General features: G+C 39.7%; 3 protein-coding genes across 4 annotated transcripts in view; 2 read left to right on the top strand and 1 right to left on the bottom strand.

Moving 5' to 3' along the window:
* Positions 1–2,376: 2,376 nt before the first annotated feature.
* smug1 (single-strand-selective monofunctional uracil-DNA glycosylase 1) lies at positions 2,377–4,637 on the top strand (the record flags this gene model as incomplete). The annotated part of the gene is made up of 2 exons (XM_054617148.1): positions 2,377–2,613; positions 3,640–4,637. Coding segments are annotated over 2 exons (768 nt in total), but the record flags the coding sequence as incomplete, so codon positions are not given.
* A 2,152-nt stretch (positions 4,638–6,789) lies between these two features.
* Positions 6,790–12,298, top strand: LOC129105489 (calcium-binding and coiled-coil domain-containing protein 1-like). Its single transcript, XM_054616543.1, has 11 exons — positions 6,790–6,921; positions 7,065–7,167; positions 7,656–7,858; positions 7,960–8,172; positions 8,335–8,483; positions 8,571–8,640; positions 8,854–9,108; positions 9,183–9,308; positions 9,616–9,711; positions 11,824–11,906; positions 12,271–12,298. The coding sequence occupies exons 1-11, from the start codon at positions 6,790–6,792 to the stop codon at positions 12,296–12,298; spliced, it is 1,458 nt and encodes a 485-aa protein (XP_054472518.1).
* Positions 12,299–13,074: 776 nt separating this feature from the next.
* Positions 13,075–16,623, bottom strand: part of LOC129105488 (retinoic acid receptor gamma-A-like) — a 34,954-nt gene continuing 31,405 nt past the window's right edge. For both annotated transcript variants that reach the window (XM_054616540.1, XM_054616542.1), the window contains one exon: positions 13,075–16,288. In XM_054616540.1, the coding sequence (XP_054472515.1) occupies positions 15,969–16,288 (320 nt within the window). In that variant the 3' untranslated portion in view covers positions 13,075–15,968. The remainder of the gene's footprint in view (positions 16,289–16,623) is intronic.

The following is a 16,623-nucleotide window of genomic DNA, read 5'->3' as shown; positions in this document are numbered from 1 at the left end:
TGTTTTAGTATTAGAATTACAACTAGTCAAAATTAAATTAAGGCTATGTAGACTTGAAATTATAACATGTCAACATTTAATTATAGAAATCTGTAGGCTGGTGGAGTTTGAATAAAATTAAATGATAAAGTTTTTTTTATTTGTAATTAAGCAACCGATGTCTAAAATGAACATTTCCACTAATAAGAAAAGAATGAACGTTTTGACTGGTATGAAATCACATTACGATTAGTCAAAATTATATTATAGATATAGATATTGGGATCTTAATTAGTCAAAAACTGGTGGAAAAGCAATGGCTGATATTAATAGCTGTTTTAAGGGCTTGCCATATGAGTCCATGATTTCACAGTCCCACTGGTCAGTGCAATTTAGTGCCATGTTCCTGGCTCAGGTGTATCTCCCCTTTTTCACACTGTAATGACACTGGTGGTGCTGTGGAGGGCGGCAGATGAAGATCTCACAGGAAAAGGCAGAGGAAGAAATACTAAAATGTTTGCAAGTTTCCAGTATGGAAATAATCTTGAGGAGAGGCATATTTAGAGGAAAAATAAGGGATTAAGAGAAAAATGTGAAGTGAAAACAGGATCAGAGATAGATTGTCTGGATGTAGACGTTACAGGGTCCTGGCTGGTAGGAGTTGTAGCTACTGCTCCTGGACAAAACAAAATATGTTATGCAATACATAAACACTTAAATTAGATGTTATTATTTTTAATTCAACCCGATCTGGAATGAAGGAATAGCTCTAGTGGGTATAGACCTAAAGGCTAGTTTTAACATTGCATTTATGTAAATGAATGTAAAAGATTATGGTTGACATACTAGATTACTTTTTAAGAGATAAAGGATTGCTAAACCCTTGTCAAAGTGGATTCCATGAACGTGGATTCATTGTAGATGTGCAGTGTTTAGGCATATGGTTCTATGTGCAGAGAAGAGCTGTTCATTAAAGAGTCAGTTTGCTATTGTTTGAGACGAAACTGGATTTTTACCACAAAGCACTTCCATGATAGGATCAGATATATCTAGGAAGTTTAAAATGAAAAATGTAATTCCTCAAGTAATATCATATCCTTTTTAATACTTTGATAACCACTATATTTAGGGATGTAATTAGAACATGTTCTTTCAGAGGACTGGGCCATCGGGGAAGGGGCAGAAATAGTTATGTGGTTGCACCAAAGAAAATGTATTTGTATATAAACAAGCATTAGAGAGAAAGTGGTTTGATGAAAAGAACACAAAGGATTCTCATATAAAGCACACAGATACAAGATGTAACAAAGCTTTAAACCTCAAGAGGGTAATAAATCATCACTGTTTAAAGATTATCCAGAGTTCAGAAGAGAGCGTTCTAACTCTGTTTACATGAGAACACTTCTCTGTCAGGAGAAGCTGGTGAGTTGCATCTTAGACGAGAGAAACTATTAGTACCATACCTGGTTAAACTAAAAGCATGTGTAAAGGAACACCCCACTACTGAGGTTTCAGGTGCATTCTGGAAGTATGCTAAAGTCAATGAGAGATGTTTTGGATGAAATATAATTATGATTGTAGAAAAAATGAGGTCTGAAAGAGTTAAACTTCAGTCCATCTGTTGTTTTAAGTAATGTTCCTACATGGATTCTCCTAAATCCATATATATTCATTTATATTAACAACCTGGTGCAAAACTTTCTTTCAGACGTTTGTATGACATCACTTTTTAATGACATTTAAATGTCTGTTATTTTTTATGGAATACTATAGCATTATATTTTATGATATGTTTATTCCATAATACACTGTGATGTGTTCCCTATGACATATTTATAGTATACTTCATTATGACATTATTTTTTTTTACTATTCTGTGACTTTTTTCAAAGCATACTATATAATAATAACACTTTGGCATAATGTATTATGACATTTTAATGCCTGTGAATTATTTGATAACTTGTTATGGAATAAGTATTATATTTTGGATATATATATATATATATATATATATATATATATATATATATATATATATATATATATATATATAACGGTACAGATGGGATGAGGAGATGATTCCAGTCACTCCGGTACAATAGGTGGCAGTATGCACACACAGTCAAACAGGGAGGAGAAGAAGGAGAAGAAAGAGAAAAACAAAAACAAGTAGGAGGAGCAAAAGAAACGAATACTAATAATACTAATAATAACTGGGGTATAACTGCTTATTACGCTCACAGTTCAACATGTCAGAGGACAGTACACCTCCAGGTGTCACGGCCGAGCCCTCGGGTTCCACAGAGCAGGAGGAGCAGGAGGAGCAGCAGGAGCAGCAGGAGCAGGAGGAGCAGGAGGAGGAGCAGGAGGAGCAGCAGGAGGAGCAGGAGGAGCAGGCAGGAGGAGCAGGAGGTCAGCAGCTCTCCGTCCTCCAGGTTCCTGCAGGTGGAGCTGGAGCTGAACGCTCACCTCCGCCGGCTGACCTTCAGCGGGCCGGTCCGCTACACCTACAGCCCGCTGGAGTACGCCTGGGACACGCACCGCTGCTACGTGGACAGGTACTGCCAGGCCGGACAGAGGGTGCTGTTCTTAGGCATGAACCCAGGGCCGTTCGGCATGGCACAGACCGGGGTGAGATACTCACACACCTGTGCTCTCACTCACCTGTCCCACTGTAGATGGGTAATGGTATGGTAATGGTATGGTAATGGGTGGGTAATGGGTGGGTAATGGTATGGTAATGGATGGGGACTGGTATGGTAATGGGTTATGGGTACTGGTATGGTAATGGTATGGTAATGGTGGGTAATGTATGGTAATGGTTGGGTAATGTATGGGTAATGGGTGGTAATGGTATGGTAATGGATGGGTATGGTATGGTATGGGTAATGGTGGGTAATGGTATGGTAATGGTATGGTAATGGTATGGTAATGGTATGGTAATGGGTGGGTACTGGTATGGTAATGGATGGGTAATGGTATGGTAATGGTATGGTAATGGGTGGGTACTGGTATGGTAATGGATGGTAATGGGTGGGTAATGGTATGGTAAATGGGTAATGGGTACTGGTATGGTAATGGTGGGTAATGGTATGGTAATGGATGGGTACTGGTATGGTAATGGTATGGGTACTGGTATGGTAATGGATTGGTAATGGGTGGGTACTGGTATGGTAATGGTATGGTAATGGTGGGTAATGGATTACCTGTGTGGCAATGCAACAACAAACCTTGTCTCCTGAGAGCTGCTTGCATGAACAGGTTTTCTTTCCTTCTGTTCCTAAAGCCCCACATGCTCCCATAAAGCTCTGCATGCTGTATTACTGTATTCATTTCCCCAGTTTTCCATACCAGATGATGATCACCTGGTTACTCAGAGCAAAAGTTTCTGACTTGTGTTTATTGCGATGGAATAATTAAAATAATAAAATGTTACTTGCGGTAATTGCTTTCAATGAACTTCTTAAGACTATAGTTTTTGGGGGAAACCCCTTTACCAAACTGAACAATGATCATTAGAACTTTTAATCATACATTATTCATACAGTATTTTGGATTGTCATTGGATAATGTCTTTTATTTTGACGTAATTTACTGCAGTTAATGTGTCTATGATGTGTTAAAATAATCGGACATTATCTACGATTCTTGGCACAGGTCCCCTTTGGAGAAGTGAGGGCGGTTGTTGATTGGCTGAAGATCACAGGGGAGGTCGGCCACCCTGATGACGAGCATCCAAAGCGGCGGATCACAGGACTTGCCTGCACTCAGAAAGAAGTGAGTGGAGCACGTTTCTGGGGCTTCTTCAGGAACTTGTGCGGTGAACCAGCGCTGTTCTTCAAGCACTGCTTTGTTCACAATCTATGCCCGCTCATTTTCATCAGTGCCAGCGGGAAGAACTTAACCCCCCCCGAGCTGCCTGCAGGTGAGCGAGAGGCCCTCCTGGCCCTGTGTGACATCGCACTGTGCCAGGCAGTGGAAGCACTGGGCGTCTCCATGGTGATCGGGGTCGGGAGGGTAGCAGAGCAGCGGGCGCGGCGAGCTCTGTCTGCTGCAGGTATCAAGGTGCAGGTTGAGGGCCTCATGCATCCGTCACCCAGGAACCCACAAGCCAATAAGGGCTGGGAAGAAGTTGCCAAAAAAAAGCTGGAAGAACTTGGTGTCTTGTCGTTGCTGAGCAACATGTGAGCTAGTCAACCGTCACTGATGGTTGACTAGCTCACTCTGACAATGGATCAGGATGTGAGGAGTTTGAGTAAAAGACTGTGATTTGATCAACGGGTGAATGTACTGCTAAAAAAGTACAGACTCACATTTCTCCTCCCAGCTCAGTGTGTGTCTGAGCAGCGTAACACACAGAGGCCTTCCAAGTCTGCCATCACTTCTGCTGTAAACACTTCTGTTTAGCAACGTTTTGTACCTCTTTAAGGATCCTTCGGTTCTTTTGAGATGGCTTTTTCTTTATTTGTTAGTGCATGCTGTGTACGGCACCAGGCTCCCTAAACACTACTGTTAGCATAAGATGCTCTGGATATATTATCAAGGATGTAGTCAAAGTGTAATATCAGGGTGTTTATTTTGATAATGTATTTTATTTTGTTGATATTTACACTGATTTTTCCACACTTTGACCAGCTCTCTTGCAGTTCAAATAAACATAGAATTAATGAAATATGAAATCATTTTCTGCCTCCGGTGCTTCAAAGATGAAGGCTTACTGACAGCTAAGGCTGATAATTGTTGTGAAAAGATGAGAAGAGACAATGAGTGGATAACTTTGAAAGTTGTTTCACTCAGCAGTAATTGTCTGCCTGCTCCTGAAAACAAGAACTTTAATAACATTTTCCACCAATGCCACAAGCAGCTTTTTCCTTGACATTTTCGAGGGGCTGCTCTGCTAGAAGGGCTGAGGGGTCATGCAGCAAAGTTGGTAGAATAAAAGATGGGAGAGCAAGTGATTTCTTCTAAAAATAATGACATTTAAATGAAAACTTCACCAAGAGTCATAACATAATACTATGTAGTATATAAAATATGTAATACTTTTCAAACTGTGCCATGATGATCTTCAGGGTTCAGTTTTTGATTTTTGATTTACTTTTGAACCATTTGATTCCCACAAAAGCACCGACAACACAACTCACTTGTTGAATGGGGTTTGTGCTGAAACTACACTGCCATCAAGTGTTCACAAGTGGGAGACCAAGATTCTTACGCAATCACAGTTTGAGAATAATAGTCACATCTACAGAATTTGATATCCATCCATCCATCCATCTTCTGTAACCGCTTATCCAGTTAAGGGTCGCGGGGGTGCTGGAGCCGATCCCAGCTGTCAATGGGTGAAGGCAGGGTACACCCTGGACAGGTCTCCAGTCTGTCACAGGGCTGACATATGGAGACAAACAACCATTCACGCTCACATCCACACCTACGGGCAATTTAGAGTCATCAATTAACCTAAGCTGCATGTCTTTGGACTGTGGGAGGAAGCCGGAGAACCCGGAGAGAACCCACGCTGACACGGGGAGAACATGCAAACTCCACACAGAAGGTTGTCCAGCCCGGGCCCCTCTTGCTGTGAGGCGACAGTGCTAACCACCTCACCACCGTGCAGCCCCAGAATTTGATATGTGAATTCTATATCCAAATTGCTGAAAAATGGAAAAGGCAGATTTATTTTACACAAAACACTGTTGAAAATCCATGAAGCTTAACTTTGCTTCAGTATTTTAAGAGCAGGAAAATGCAGGAAATTTTAACATTGCAAATTAATCAAACATTCAAGAATTGTATATCATATTGTAGATGTCTGTTGTTATGTTGTTAGACTAGCTTTGTATGCCTTTCACTGATTCCAGGAGAGGGGGCTCACAGAAGTTGTTATTAAGAGAAAGGTTTACCTTTAGCATAGTGCCCCCCATTCCTCCCCCACTACTGAGAATGGCAATGAGCAATAAGTAGCAGCAGCAGATCCTGTATCCTACAACCCCATACTGTAATGGGAGTTGAAGTCCACATCACTGCTTTGCCTTGTGAAGAGCCGGGTACTCATGAACTGCATCACCCATGAGTCTCCCAGCATCACTTGTATTTTATTGGGGGCCCACATGGTTCAGTAGTTGTGAAACTCTTGCAACAGACAGGATTGCTCATCACTATATACAGGTTGATCCACAGCGCTATCATTCATGAGGCAGCAGAAAAGACATCACACTCATTTTTCAGCAGAGTAAGGTAAGAAAACATTAACACCACAAAAATGATTAATTCGTAAATCCAAGCATACAACTATCAGATGTAATTAGCTTTTTATTATTATTTTTATTTTAATTAATTTATTGCTTTATTGACTACTTGACTACTTATTTGCAAATTTAGCTATGGATGGTGTTTTTTTTGGAATGAAATATAAGACATGGAAAACACTCATTGTTTCAGGATTGGAATATAAAGGGTAGCTATTAATTGGATAAGGACGGTCTTTTATGATCAATAACTAATTCATAAAACTTTCAATAATTTAGCATTATATATATATATATATATATATTCATAATCCTCACACAGGTATAAAATGCAACAGTGCTCTATTTTTTTGCAGATTACATTGTATAATCTCCTTAACCAATAGGTATATGAGCTTGTTGTTTATTAACATATTGTGCGGCTGGTGTAATGAACATGCTGCATTCCTGATCTGACTCTGCTATCCGCTTTCAGCAGCTGCGCTCCTCCAGTGAAACTAGAGCACATTTAACCTGATCTCCGGATTTTTCTTCCTAAACAGCACAGGTTCTTATTACCATGGATAAACAGTCCACAGTGGTGTTTCGAAATGTGGGGCAACTGTACTTCCCCCAGAGCAGAGTGGATTGCCACTACAGTCTTACCTCTGACCACCAGTGGAGCAGTGGTGACTGGATAGGGATTTTTGAGGTAGATTTTCCCACTTCAGTAGCATTCCTCCACACTGACACATAATATGTTCAGCAAAATAAGATCTGTGTCATGGGGTCGTGATGGCGACGCACATTTATATTTTTTGTGTGGTCTAAAATGTGTCTGTTAACATGTCACAGATGAGCTGTTCCTCACTGAAACAGTACTACACATATACATGGGCTGTTGTTCCTGAAGGCTACACTCAGGGTACCAGTGTCAACTGCTGTGCACTTTTCCAGGGTAAGAATCCTACCAAACATTTAAAGACATGACACAGGTGATAAGTCAACGTAACACACCCGCCATCACCAATGGTGGGGTGTGGTCAGACGTACCCGTCTGTCAGTACACTGAGATGTCAGTGCACAAACAGTCCTGGAGTACACTGCCACATCAGCATCACAGCAACTGGAGGTCATAAATAAGATTATTTTTAAGGTCATGGATCAAAAGTTGTTTAATGCATGAAAAGCACCACAGTCAATGCTGACTTTAACTTAGTGTGACCATTGTGGTCAAATTCAAGCTAATTAGTGTGGGTCATAGACTGCTAATTGAGGGATAATTAAGAACTGATTGTGCTCCACAATTCCCATTTTTTATTCTATATGTTTTATTTATATATTTTTTCCAATTAACTAAAATACAATAGGTCTTATAATATAATAACCAATAATCCTAATAATGTACACTTAACACTGCATATTTCATCTGTATATGTGATACAGCATCCTACCTGCCCCGTCCCAGTGCTCTGGAGTATCAGTTTATCTATGTGGATTCGATTGGAGAGGTGTGTGCCCGTAGTCGCTCCTTCACTTTCCGTACTCCCAGGCCGCTGGAGGAGCTGGAGACTCTGAGAGAGGAACAAGATGAAGAGGATGGAGAGGAGGAGCTGGTCCTCGTCATCCCCAGGGCTCAGCTGTTGCAGGTGGATACTCTATATTGCATTCAGCCATTCCTGATAAGCTATTCTTCCCTTCATAGTAGTAATGAGAATATCCCCACCCTGTCTCCCCATGTTGTGAACAGAGTCAGCTGGAGGAGTGCTTAAAAAAACAAGCCAATATACAGCAGGCTCTGGATGAGGCAAAAGAGGAGACACAGCACGAGAAAAGGAACAGTCACCAAGCAAGGGTGGAGTGGGAGTGTGAAAGAGAAGCAATGAAGGAGGAGCTCTCAGAGCTTAGAGACAACTTGAGACTTAACTGTGAGATGTTGAAGAAGATGGAGGGAAAACACAAGGTACAGGCATGTCCTGCCTCCAGAAGTCTTGGGGTAGCCATCTCATTTTTACCTCCAAAAAGTTCTGAATTTCATTAATAACTAATGGTAACGTTTTGATTAAAAAAATACACACCTGGAACAAGAATCTAATCATTTTTTTTCTCTCCACATCATTGAAAGAATGTGAAATATAGTCAGGACAATCTGACATATGAACTGAGTAAACTCATGGATGAAAAAGCTGAGAGCCAGCAGCGAATTAAAGATCTGGAGGAGGACATCAAGGTCCTGAACGACATGAAGAAAGAGGAAAACGGCGACCTGCAAAGGCATGTTTTGGGGAAATATGCTAGTTTAAACATTAGTCATTGGTATATTTATTTCCTTGGGCCTAAAACTAACTTTTTGTCCCACAGTCTGAAGGAGAGAGTGAAGAAAATGTCCAGTCAAATGAGACATGATGAGGAAAAGAAAAAGCGCCTGCAGGTAATTGGTTGGTGGTGCTTCTTTTAAAGCACAGCTTTGTCGGAGAGGGACACAGAGGAGCTCTAAACCACTAGACTAACAACTTACTGGGACCAGGTCATATTTAGATGGTTTGGTGTTTTGCAGCAGTGGGGGCAAGATCACCTCAATTCCATTAACCCACAAGTAGAACTTGAGAAGTGTTCACTTTCCTGACCCCTCGTCTTTGTGCAGGTGGAGAACCAGGCTGCCCTGGCGGAGGTACGAGGGCTGCAGGAGCGTCTGGATGCTAGTGAGCATGCAGCCGAGGGCCTGCGTAGGGAGCTGAGAGAGCTGGGCACCCGTCAGGGCCATACCAACACTGAGTTGCATCAAGCCCGGCTGCAAGTTGCGCAGCTAACCCTGCTGCTGTCTGAGGAGAACCTGGTCCTCAGGGAGGAGCGTGCCAACTGGGCTCTAGAGAGAGAGGCTTACAAACTTGCAGCAGAAGTGAGGAAACATTAAAGTACATACACAGCTATAAGTCAACCTATCTTTTTGTTTAACTTGTTTTTTTAATACAGACAGATACGAAGAAATTACAAGAACTGAGCTATGAGGTGCAGAGGAAGGAGGAGTGGCTCCAGGAGGAGAGGATGGAGAGGGAGAAACTAGAAGTAAAGCTTGGACAAGAGAGAGATTGCAATCAAGTAAGCAAATCAAAATACATTGCAGTCATTATTATTCCACACACAGACACATTCATCTCTAAATATAACTGCTCATGTGCCTCGAATCTGCATCGTCGGTTGATCAGATTACATTTTGGAAACCGGAGAACGATGCCAGAGTTATTTTATAACTCACATGAAGGCACAAATAGAAAAGCTTCCATGAACAGCAAGTAAACATTTCTCCTCACTGTCATACGATCAAAAGCAGCAGGGAAAGAGGACAAGCCAGGTCAGATGTGTGAGTGGGTTCAGATGGTTTGAGTAATGCTTCTGCCCCCTGTAGGTGCTGCTGGGTGACACTAAGCAAGAGCTACAGGAGCTGAAGGCCAGTGTGAGGAAAGCCCAGAAAGAGAGAGAGGAGCAGGAGGCCGACAAACAGGCAAGCGTTCCACACCAGACCAAGTATCTATCTTATATTACTTTGCAAGATATATCCTAATAAGACTTTTAGTCAAGAGTATCAATTCCCCCTTTTTTTTTCTCCACAAACATCAGTCTTGTTCATGCTTTTTTACAATGACCCAATGCAATTTCTTTTGCATTTTTCAGGCTCATTAGTGTTGGGAAAGGAATCAATTAAATTAACTCAAGTACTGTACTCGCATACTTTGTTAGAGTAGTTGTACTTTCGTACTTTACAGTAACACTCCACTACATTTTAGAGAGAGAAATATTGTACTTTTTTCTTCACTACATTTATTTGATGACTTAAAAAGACCAGAGTGCTGGGTTTCGGAGGATATTCATTATGTTTTCATTTGTGTATAATCAACTGAAACTAAGAATTGTTTTGTTAGAATGAGCTCTTCATATATTATATATATACTTATTTTTTCTTACTCAAATCTATGGGTTTGAAATTGGACACTCACAGGCCCTGATGAACTACATCCGTCAGTTAGAGCAGAGGTTGGGGATTGTGCCAGAAACTAAATCAAATGGGGAAATTCCCACATGCATCTGTGAGTAATGATGTCTCTTTGTATACAGCACTAATATTTCACTGCAATGTGATGAGTACCAAAGCAAATAATCGATACTGATTTTAAACAGCAGATGACGAGGATGCTTCCCGGGCTTCCCACAGATCGATCCGTTCGCCTCTTCTCCTCTCCACTCAGCTGGAACGACCCAACAGAGCTGACCTGCTTGCTACTGAGAGCAAAGAACACACATCAGACTCTGACACACAGGTGGGCCATCCTTTTCACACATGACCCGATCAAGTTAAACACCTGCATCAGAGCAAACAGCCCTGAGGTGGCAAATATTTGACTAGTTTCCCCTCGTCCTGCAAGTTCTTGCTCCAGTTCCATTGTTAGACACTGAGGTTTAAAGAAAAACATGGTACCAACTTTAAAATGAACACCACTTTCATGGTTTGTGAAGCATGAATGCAAACTCCAAGTAAAGAGCTAATGTTAGAGAATAGACAAACTACACAATGGCTGCATAACTTCACGTTACCACACCAAATTTAAAGTGTTTGGTGCGATGACGTTTAGTGGTCTCATTTAGCCACTTGTTTGCAACTGCCTTTTTTTAAACACGTAAAAGCTACAAAATTCAAAAGGGGGTTATTTACTGAGGTTTTTTAAGTGTATCGTAGAAGAAACTTTAGAATATTTTAAGCTTGTGTTAACCACAGAACATTTTCAGGCATCTAACCAAAACCACCTTCAAAAGACTCATTGACTTCGAGATGAAGGAACCAGAAGTGCAAAAATGCAAACTCATTTCTGGGCTTGTATCCACTTTTTGAGTTTCATGATAGGGATCCTTGTTGTAGCAAACATAAGTAAATACAGGATAACAAAATATACAACCACTTTCTTTACCGACATTTAAACAGTTTGCCTAACTTGGTTTTGACTTCTCTCACTGGTAAGTATTTCACACAGCTCAAAAACAATTAATAATGATCTGTTAGGAAGTCAGATGCCCACATTAAATAAGGATGCATAACATGTAAACATAACTCAAAGGATATAAAAAATATACCATTTCAAACAAACTAACTGCTGTGGCAGCATGGTCTGAGTCAAAGGACTGGACTGGACCAAACCCAGCCTTTATATAACTTCCCCTTCTCGAAACTCATCCCCTGTGCATTAATTGACAGGGGAATCTCTCAACCTTTTCAGGTCTAAAAATAAATAAATTAGGGTTACAGACTAGCCAGTTTTGCTACCTTGTAACAACCAGTCTTGTTACAAGATGAAAAAACGTTAGAGTAAATGCTTTAACTCAAATGTTATCATCTTTCTTATCTGTGCGTGTGTGCTTTGTTTACAAATCCACAGCATTTAAATTACAGCACTTTATTATGAAATGTGATTTTAACATACAAATCTAAGAAATATATTTAGATGCTAATACAATTACTTAAATTTTAAACTTAAAAAAGTACAAACTTATATAATAGGTACAAAATTAAACGATAGATAAATCTCCAGTTTACATCAATCTCTGCTTCTGTCTCGTCACTCAGGATGTGACGAGACAGCGCTGTGAGCCCAAAGCTGGTGAAGAGAAGCTGCTGATGCTACCAGAACTCATGGAACCCGTCCTGAGGTGACAATTCTGGCTTTCTCCCAGCCCCACAGTACACACCCTGCTTCCCTCCACCATGACCAGAATCACCTCTCCCAAGATATTATGTGATGACTTCATTCACACTCTCCTCCCTGGCAGACTAGTTGCTGTTTTAGAAAAGCTACCGTTCCACTTACCGAGCATTTTCTTTTCTCGTTGGAAGAGTCATAGGGAGCACTAGAGGGTAAAAATAAAAGTGTAAATAATACGGTAATAACAACTTAATAAGATTTAAAATAGCAGCAGTGTTCGTGTTACTCAAGCAGTGGATCAGCAGGAGTGTGTTGTCTATGTTTTTATCCTCAGCACACTGTAAAACTTTTAATCCTCTTTTTCTCTGCAGTGAGCTGGCCGACTCCCCCATGTGGTAAAAAAACAAAGAAAGATGGACGGCAAGTTGACGTTTTCCACTGCAATGCAAGTTCATGCGACTCATAAGCAAACCTTTAAGGTCATTCTTTTGTTGTTTTGTAGCTGTTAATGTAGAAAATTGCCTTCAAAAAGGTCATGTATAGTGCAGTGAGTGAGTGTGAGTGAGTGTCTGTCTGTATTCAAAGACAACTAGGCACCATTTGTGTAAGAAACTAAGTGTAAGTCTTAAGTGTCCATAATTTTGTTTTTTAGTATGGCTAATGCTTAATTAATGAAACTCTCCTTTAGATTTTCATATGCAGATAACAATTGTCTTAAAATAATAATATCTTATCTTAGAATATTTGTAATTCCCTAGATTTTCTATCTTTTTAGCTGATTTAAATGTGGATATGTTGCAGTTGTTTTGAGAAAAGGTTGGATTTAACAGCCTACATCTTGTTTTGGTGGCATATCAGCCCATAACCTCTGCACGTGAGTGTGAATCCTGAAACCGTGTCAAGTGTGGGTGTGGGTGTTTTACAGACAAGTGTGAAATGTACTGCTGCAGCTTGTTGAGCACAGCATGAGGTTAGGAGAACATGATTGTTAATTTATGACTTTTATTTATTGATCTAGGTTTCTGTTGGAGACAGGAGGCTCTTTAATAAAATATGATGATAAATACATGTTGATGGCTGTCTGTATTTTGTACATTTCCATCTTAAGACTTTTCTAAAGTGAAAGGACAGAAGACGACAACTGGACGCTGAAAGTCTGAGAACAAAAAGCGCCTTTATCGAAAATACAAGAAATACAACAACAAATAACAAATAACAAATAAGCAAATGACAAGCAACAAATAAGCAAAAATCGAAACGTAAAAACACAAACAGATCCGCCCAGTCTTTGTTTTTCGGTGTGTGTGTGTGTGTGTGTGTGTGTGTTTGGAGGTTTCAAAGCTATTTTGGTATAAGACCAACTGAAATAAAAATTACGAGGTGTCAGAATCCCTGAACATGAAGACAAGTTATTTGCACATTGTAGAGATTGTTTATAAAAAGACATCAGTAAAAAAAACCTCAACAACAAAATGTAACAGAGATAAGATGATTCCAGCTTCAAAAGTTATTTGAGATCCTGGTATTTTCTTTATCACACAATACAAAAGTGAATACATTTCACATCAATGACTTTTATAGATTTTTTATAATGTATTTATTTTGTTTTATTTATGTGTTTTTGTCCAAATGCATGGATAAATCTTTGGTCTTTTTAATTTTTCTTACTCACATGCTGACATATAGAGCGAAGGCCCTTTTGACCTCTTCCGTGTTTTATCTATTGCACCAGCTCAAATTCAAGAAAATAAACAAGTTTAAGAAATAGAAAAAGGTGAGAAAACAGGAAAACATTTTAATATGAAATGTCATAGTTATGTGACATTTAAATACTCAACAACATAGTATGTAGAATTGGCTGAAGATGTGCAAAATATTGACTATGGTACTTTGTGAATGTGTGTGTGTGTGTGTGTGTGTGTGTGTGTGTGAGACACACTGAAGATAACTCTTATCTTTTACCTCAGTCATTTGACTGTGTTGTTTTCATCCTATAATATCACAAATTACAATTTAACAGTCTGAAAACATCGTCATGGCATTAAGGTTGATTCATTAATACTTTAAATCAACTTCTGTGTACTTGATGGCATTACATCTGGTACCAAAGACCTATCTGACTTGTATACATGGTCACTGCTTCAAAGCTGCTGGTGTGTTGCCAAAGGATCTGTTTCCTGCTTATTCTCTCTACATCTTCTCTTTCTTTGCTTCATTCAGGGAGTAAATGACTCCATTTATGATTATTAGAAACATGCAGTCTTTTTTTCAGATGTCATACATTAGCTTTATCTTTTTATCCCTAATATCAACAAACTACATTAAAAGTAAGTTGCAGTTGAACTGCAGAGCCATGAAGGACAACATGCTGATGGAGAATCTTTGCCTTACAACTATCAAGGCGTTCAGTAAGACTCACATTGTCTTTCATTACATAGATAATTGCAATTTTCAACATCTTGCATAAAAACAACTGCATAGTCTCAATGAAAAACAAATCCTAAGTATTTATTTTACAAAAAACATGTACTGCATCACTCTTAAGATGCAGCACACATGTACACACATCATTTGAAACTATGGCCCGGTGCTTTGGCAGAAAGGTTACCCAATGTAAAGCTTTCGTTTTGTTGGTAACTATGTTGGACGGTTGCGGCCTCATTTAGTTGATCATCTGAGTCTTGGTCAGCTTACATTGGTATCAATATCCTTCTGTCCAACAGACGTCTTTGGGTGAGTGAACTTTGTAAAGTTTTTAGCTGTAAAACCTATTTTGCGTGTGTTTGTATAATACTAATAATTGGATAATGGCAGTAATGACGGAGATCTCTATATCACTGTATTGATAAATGCTCTCAGTAACACGCTCATGCACACACACTCACACACATATTCACCTGAGGTTTTCTGTGAAGTAAACTGCTTTTTAGGGTTATGTTCATTTGGATGATTCATAACTCACTTTTACAAAATGAAAATATTATGGCTTCACAAAGACATGTGCATCATGGTCAACAACATCATTTGTAATAATCCTACTTCTTGTTGAAGATGTTGGCGCTATGTCAGAGCATTTCTTAAAAAAATACTGTTGTCAGATGAGATGCGACCCTGATAGAATCAACCTGAGATTGTTTGATGACATTTAATCGACCCTGCAGATTCTTTAGTCGAAGTATTTAAAACAAAATATTGAGTGTATTTTTTGTCGAGAGGCGGAATTATGCTGCTATACTTGATTTGCATTATTGATTAGTTTCTTATTTGCATCACAAGCACCAGAGCTGAAATTACAGTCTTCTTTTATATGTTTTTATATTTCATACCACGTGCTTGTCGTAGTAGTGTGAGCTTGAGTCCTGCTCATGACCTGCTCTCTCTTTGCAATTGCTCTCTTTATTATCTTTGCTCTTGCTTTTCACTGTGTCTAACAACGCAGAAATGCATAACAAGACAAGACAAGCTTAAAAAAACTCACTATATGTCCAGTCAAATTCTAGCAGGACTTAGTGAAAAATATACAAAAAAAAGCAACACAGAGTCCCACAAACAGGCAAAAAAGACAGAACAGAAATGTTTACATGCATAGAAAATCCATACAATAAAAAAATAAGTCGCAAATCTCCGAATAGTATTAAAAGGAATTCTTAGAAGACATTTGCGGCAAAAGGAAACCACATAGAGTTCTGTTGTTGCAATGTATTTTTTACCATCAATTCCATATAAAGCATAGCCCTTATCAATAGCTGAGGAGTGCATTTTATTCTGTCCACCACCTCGTGTTCCTCCTTGGGTGGACAAAACACTTTTGAAATATCTTTTAGACAGTCTCATTTTGGCACAGTGATTTTTTTCATGGCACTCTCCTCAACCCACTTACATTTAGTGCTTTTGCTTCTCCCATTCCTTGCTTCCTATACTGAATTTAACATATTTTCCTTTCAGTCAACATTTACAGTATATATATATGTGCTGTATTCAACACTGTTGTTGTATAAGAGCCTAATTCTGTGAGGTTTCTGGGAGGGCTCAGTGATCTGAAGGAGGGAGCAGCCTCATCTTGTCATTCTCACTGCGTTTTCCCAGTTACACCTTTCTTTTGCACGCCCGCTGCCGCCTCCCCCAACAGCTCCCCATCACTGTCTGCCCCTCGCTCTTTCTCCTCATCCCAGTAGTCGTCGTCGTCCTCCTCCTCTTCCTCCTCAACGGCTGACTCATCTGTGGCCTTCTCCTCTTGTTTGATGGCTTGGATGGCAGGGGGAGCAGCTGCGGCGCTGTCTCCTGAGTCACTGCTGTCCTCAAAGGCTTCTGGATTCTCCAGCATCTCTCTGATCAGTGGAGGCATGGGGCCTGGGATCTCCGTCTTTAGTGTGATGGCTCTTTCTGCACCTACAGGCACATACACACACATATTTATGTGATGGGTAGTGTTTAAAACATAAAGGAGAAAAAATACTGACAGGTGTCTTCCCATTTGAGGAAGAATAGGCCTCTTAGTGCTCTTATATGCAGATGATGGTATTTTCTCTTCGACAGAACAATGTTGTGTGCATGATTCTTAGGATATAATGATAGCAAATCATTCAAATTTCTCACCAATCGACATGTTCTATGTTTTATTTTGGTATGAAACTCTTCATTTGTTTTATTATTTTAAACAAGTCATCTCCTAAATAAGGCTGGCCATTGTTTGAACATTTCTGACAGTAGAGCCAATACAATAC

This window comes from Anoplopoma fimbria, chromosome 17 (genome assembly GCF_027596085.1).
Source record: "Anoplopoma fimbria isolate UVic2021 breed Golden Eagle Sablefish chromosome 17, Afim_UVic_2022, whole genome shotgun sequence".
In the NCBI taxonomy this organism is placed as follows: domain Eukaryota; kingdom Metazoa; phylum Chordata; class Actinopteri; order Perciformes; family Anoplopomatidae; genus Anoplopoma; species Anoplopoma fimbria.
Note: the sequence above shows the minus strand (reverse complement) of the source record. Positions and strands in the feature narration are given on the sequence as shown.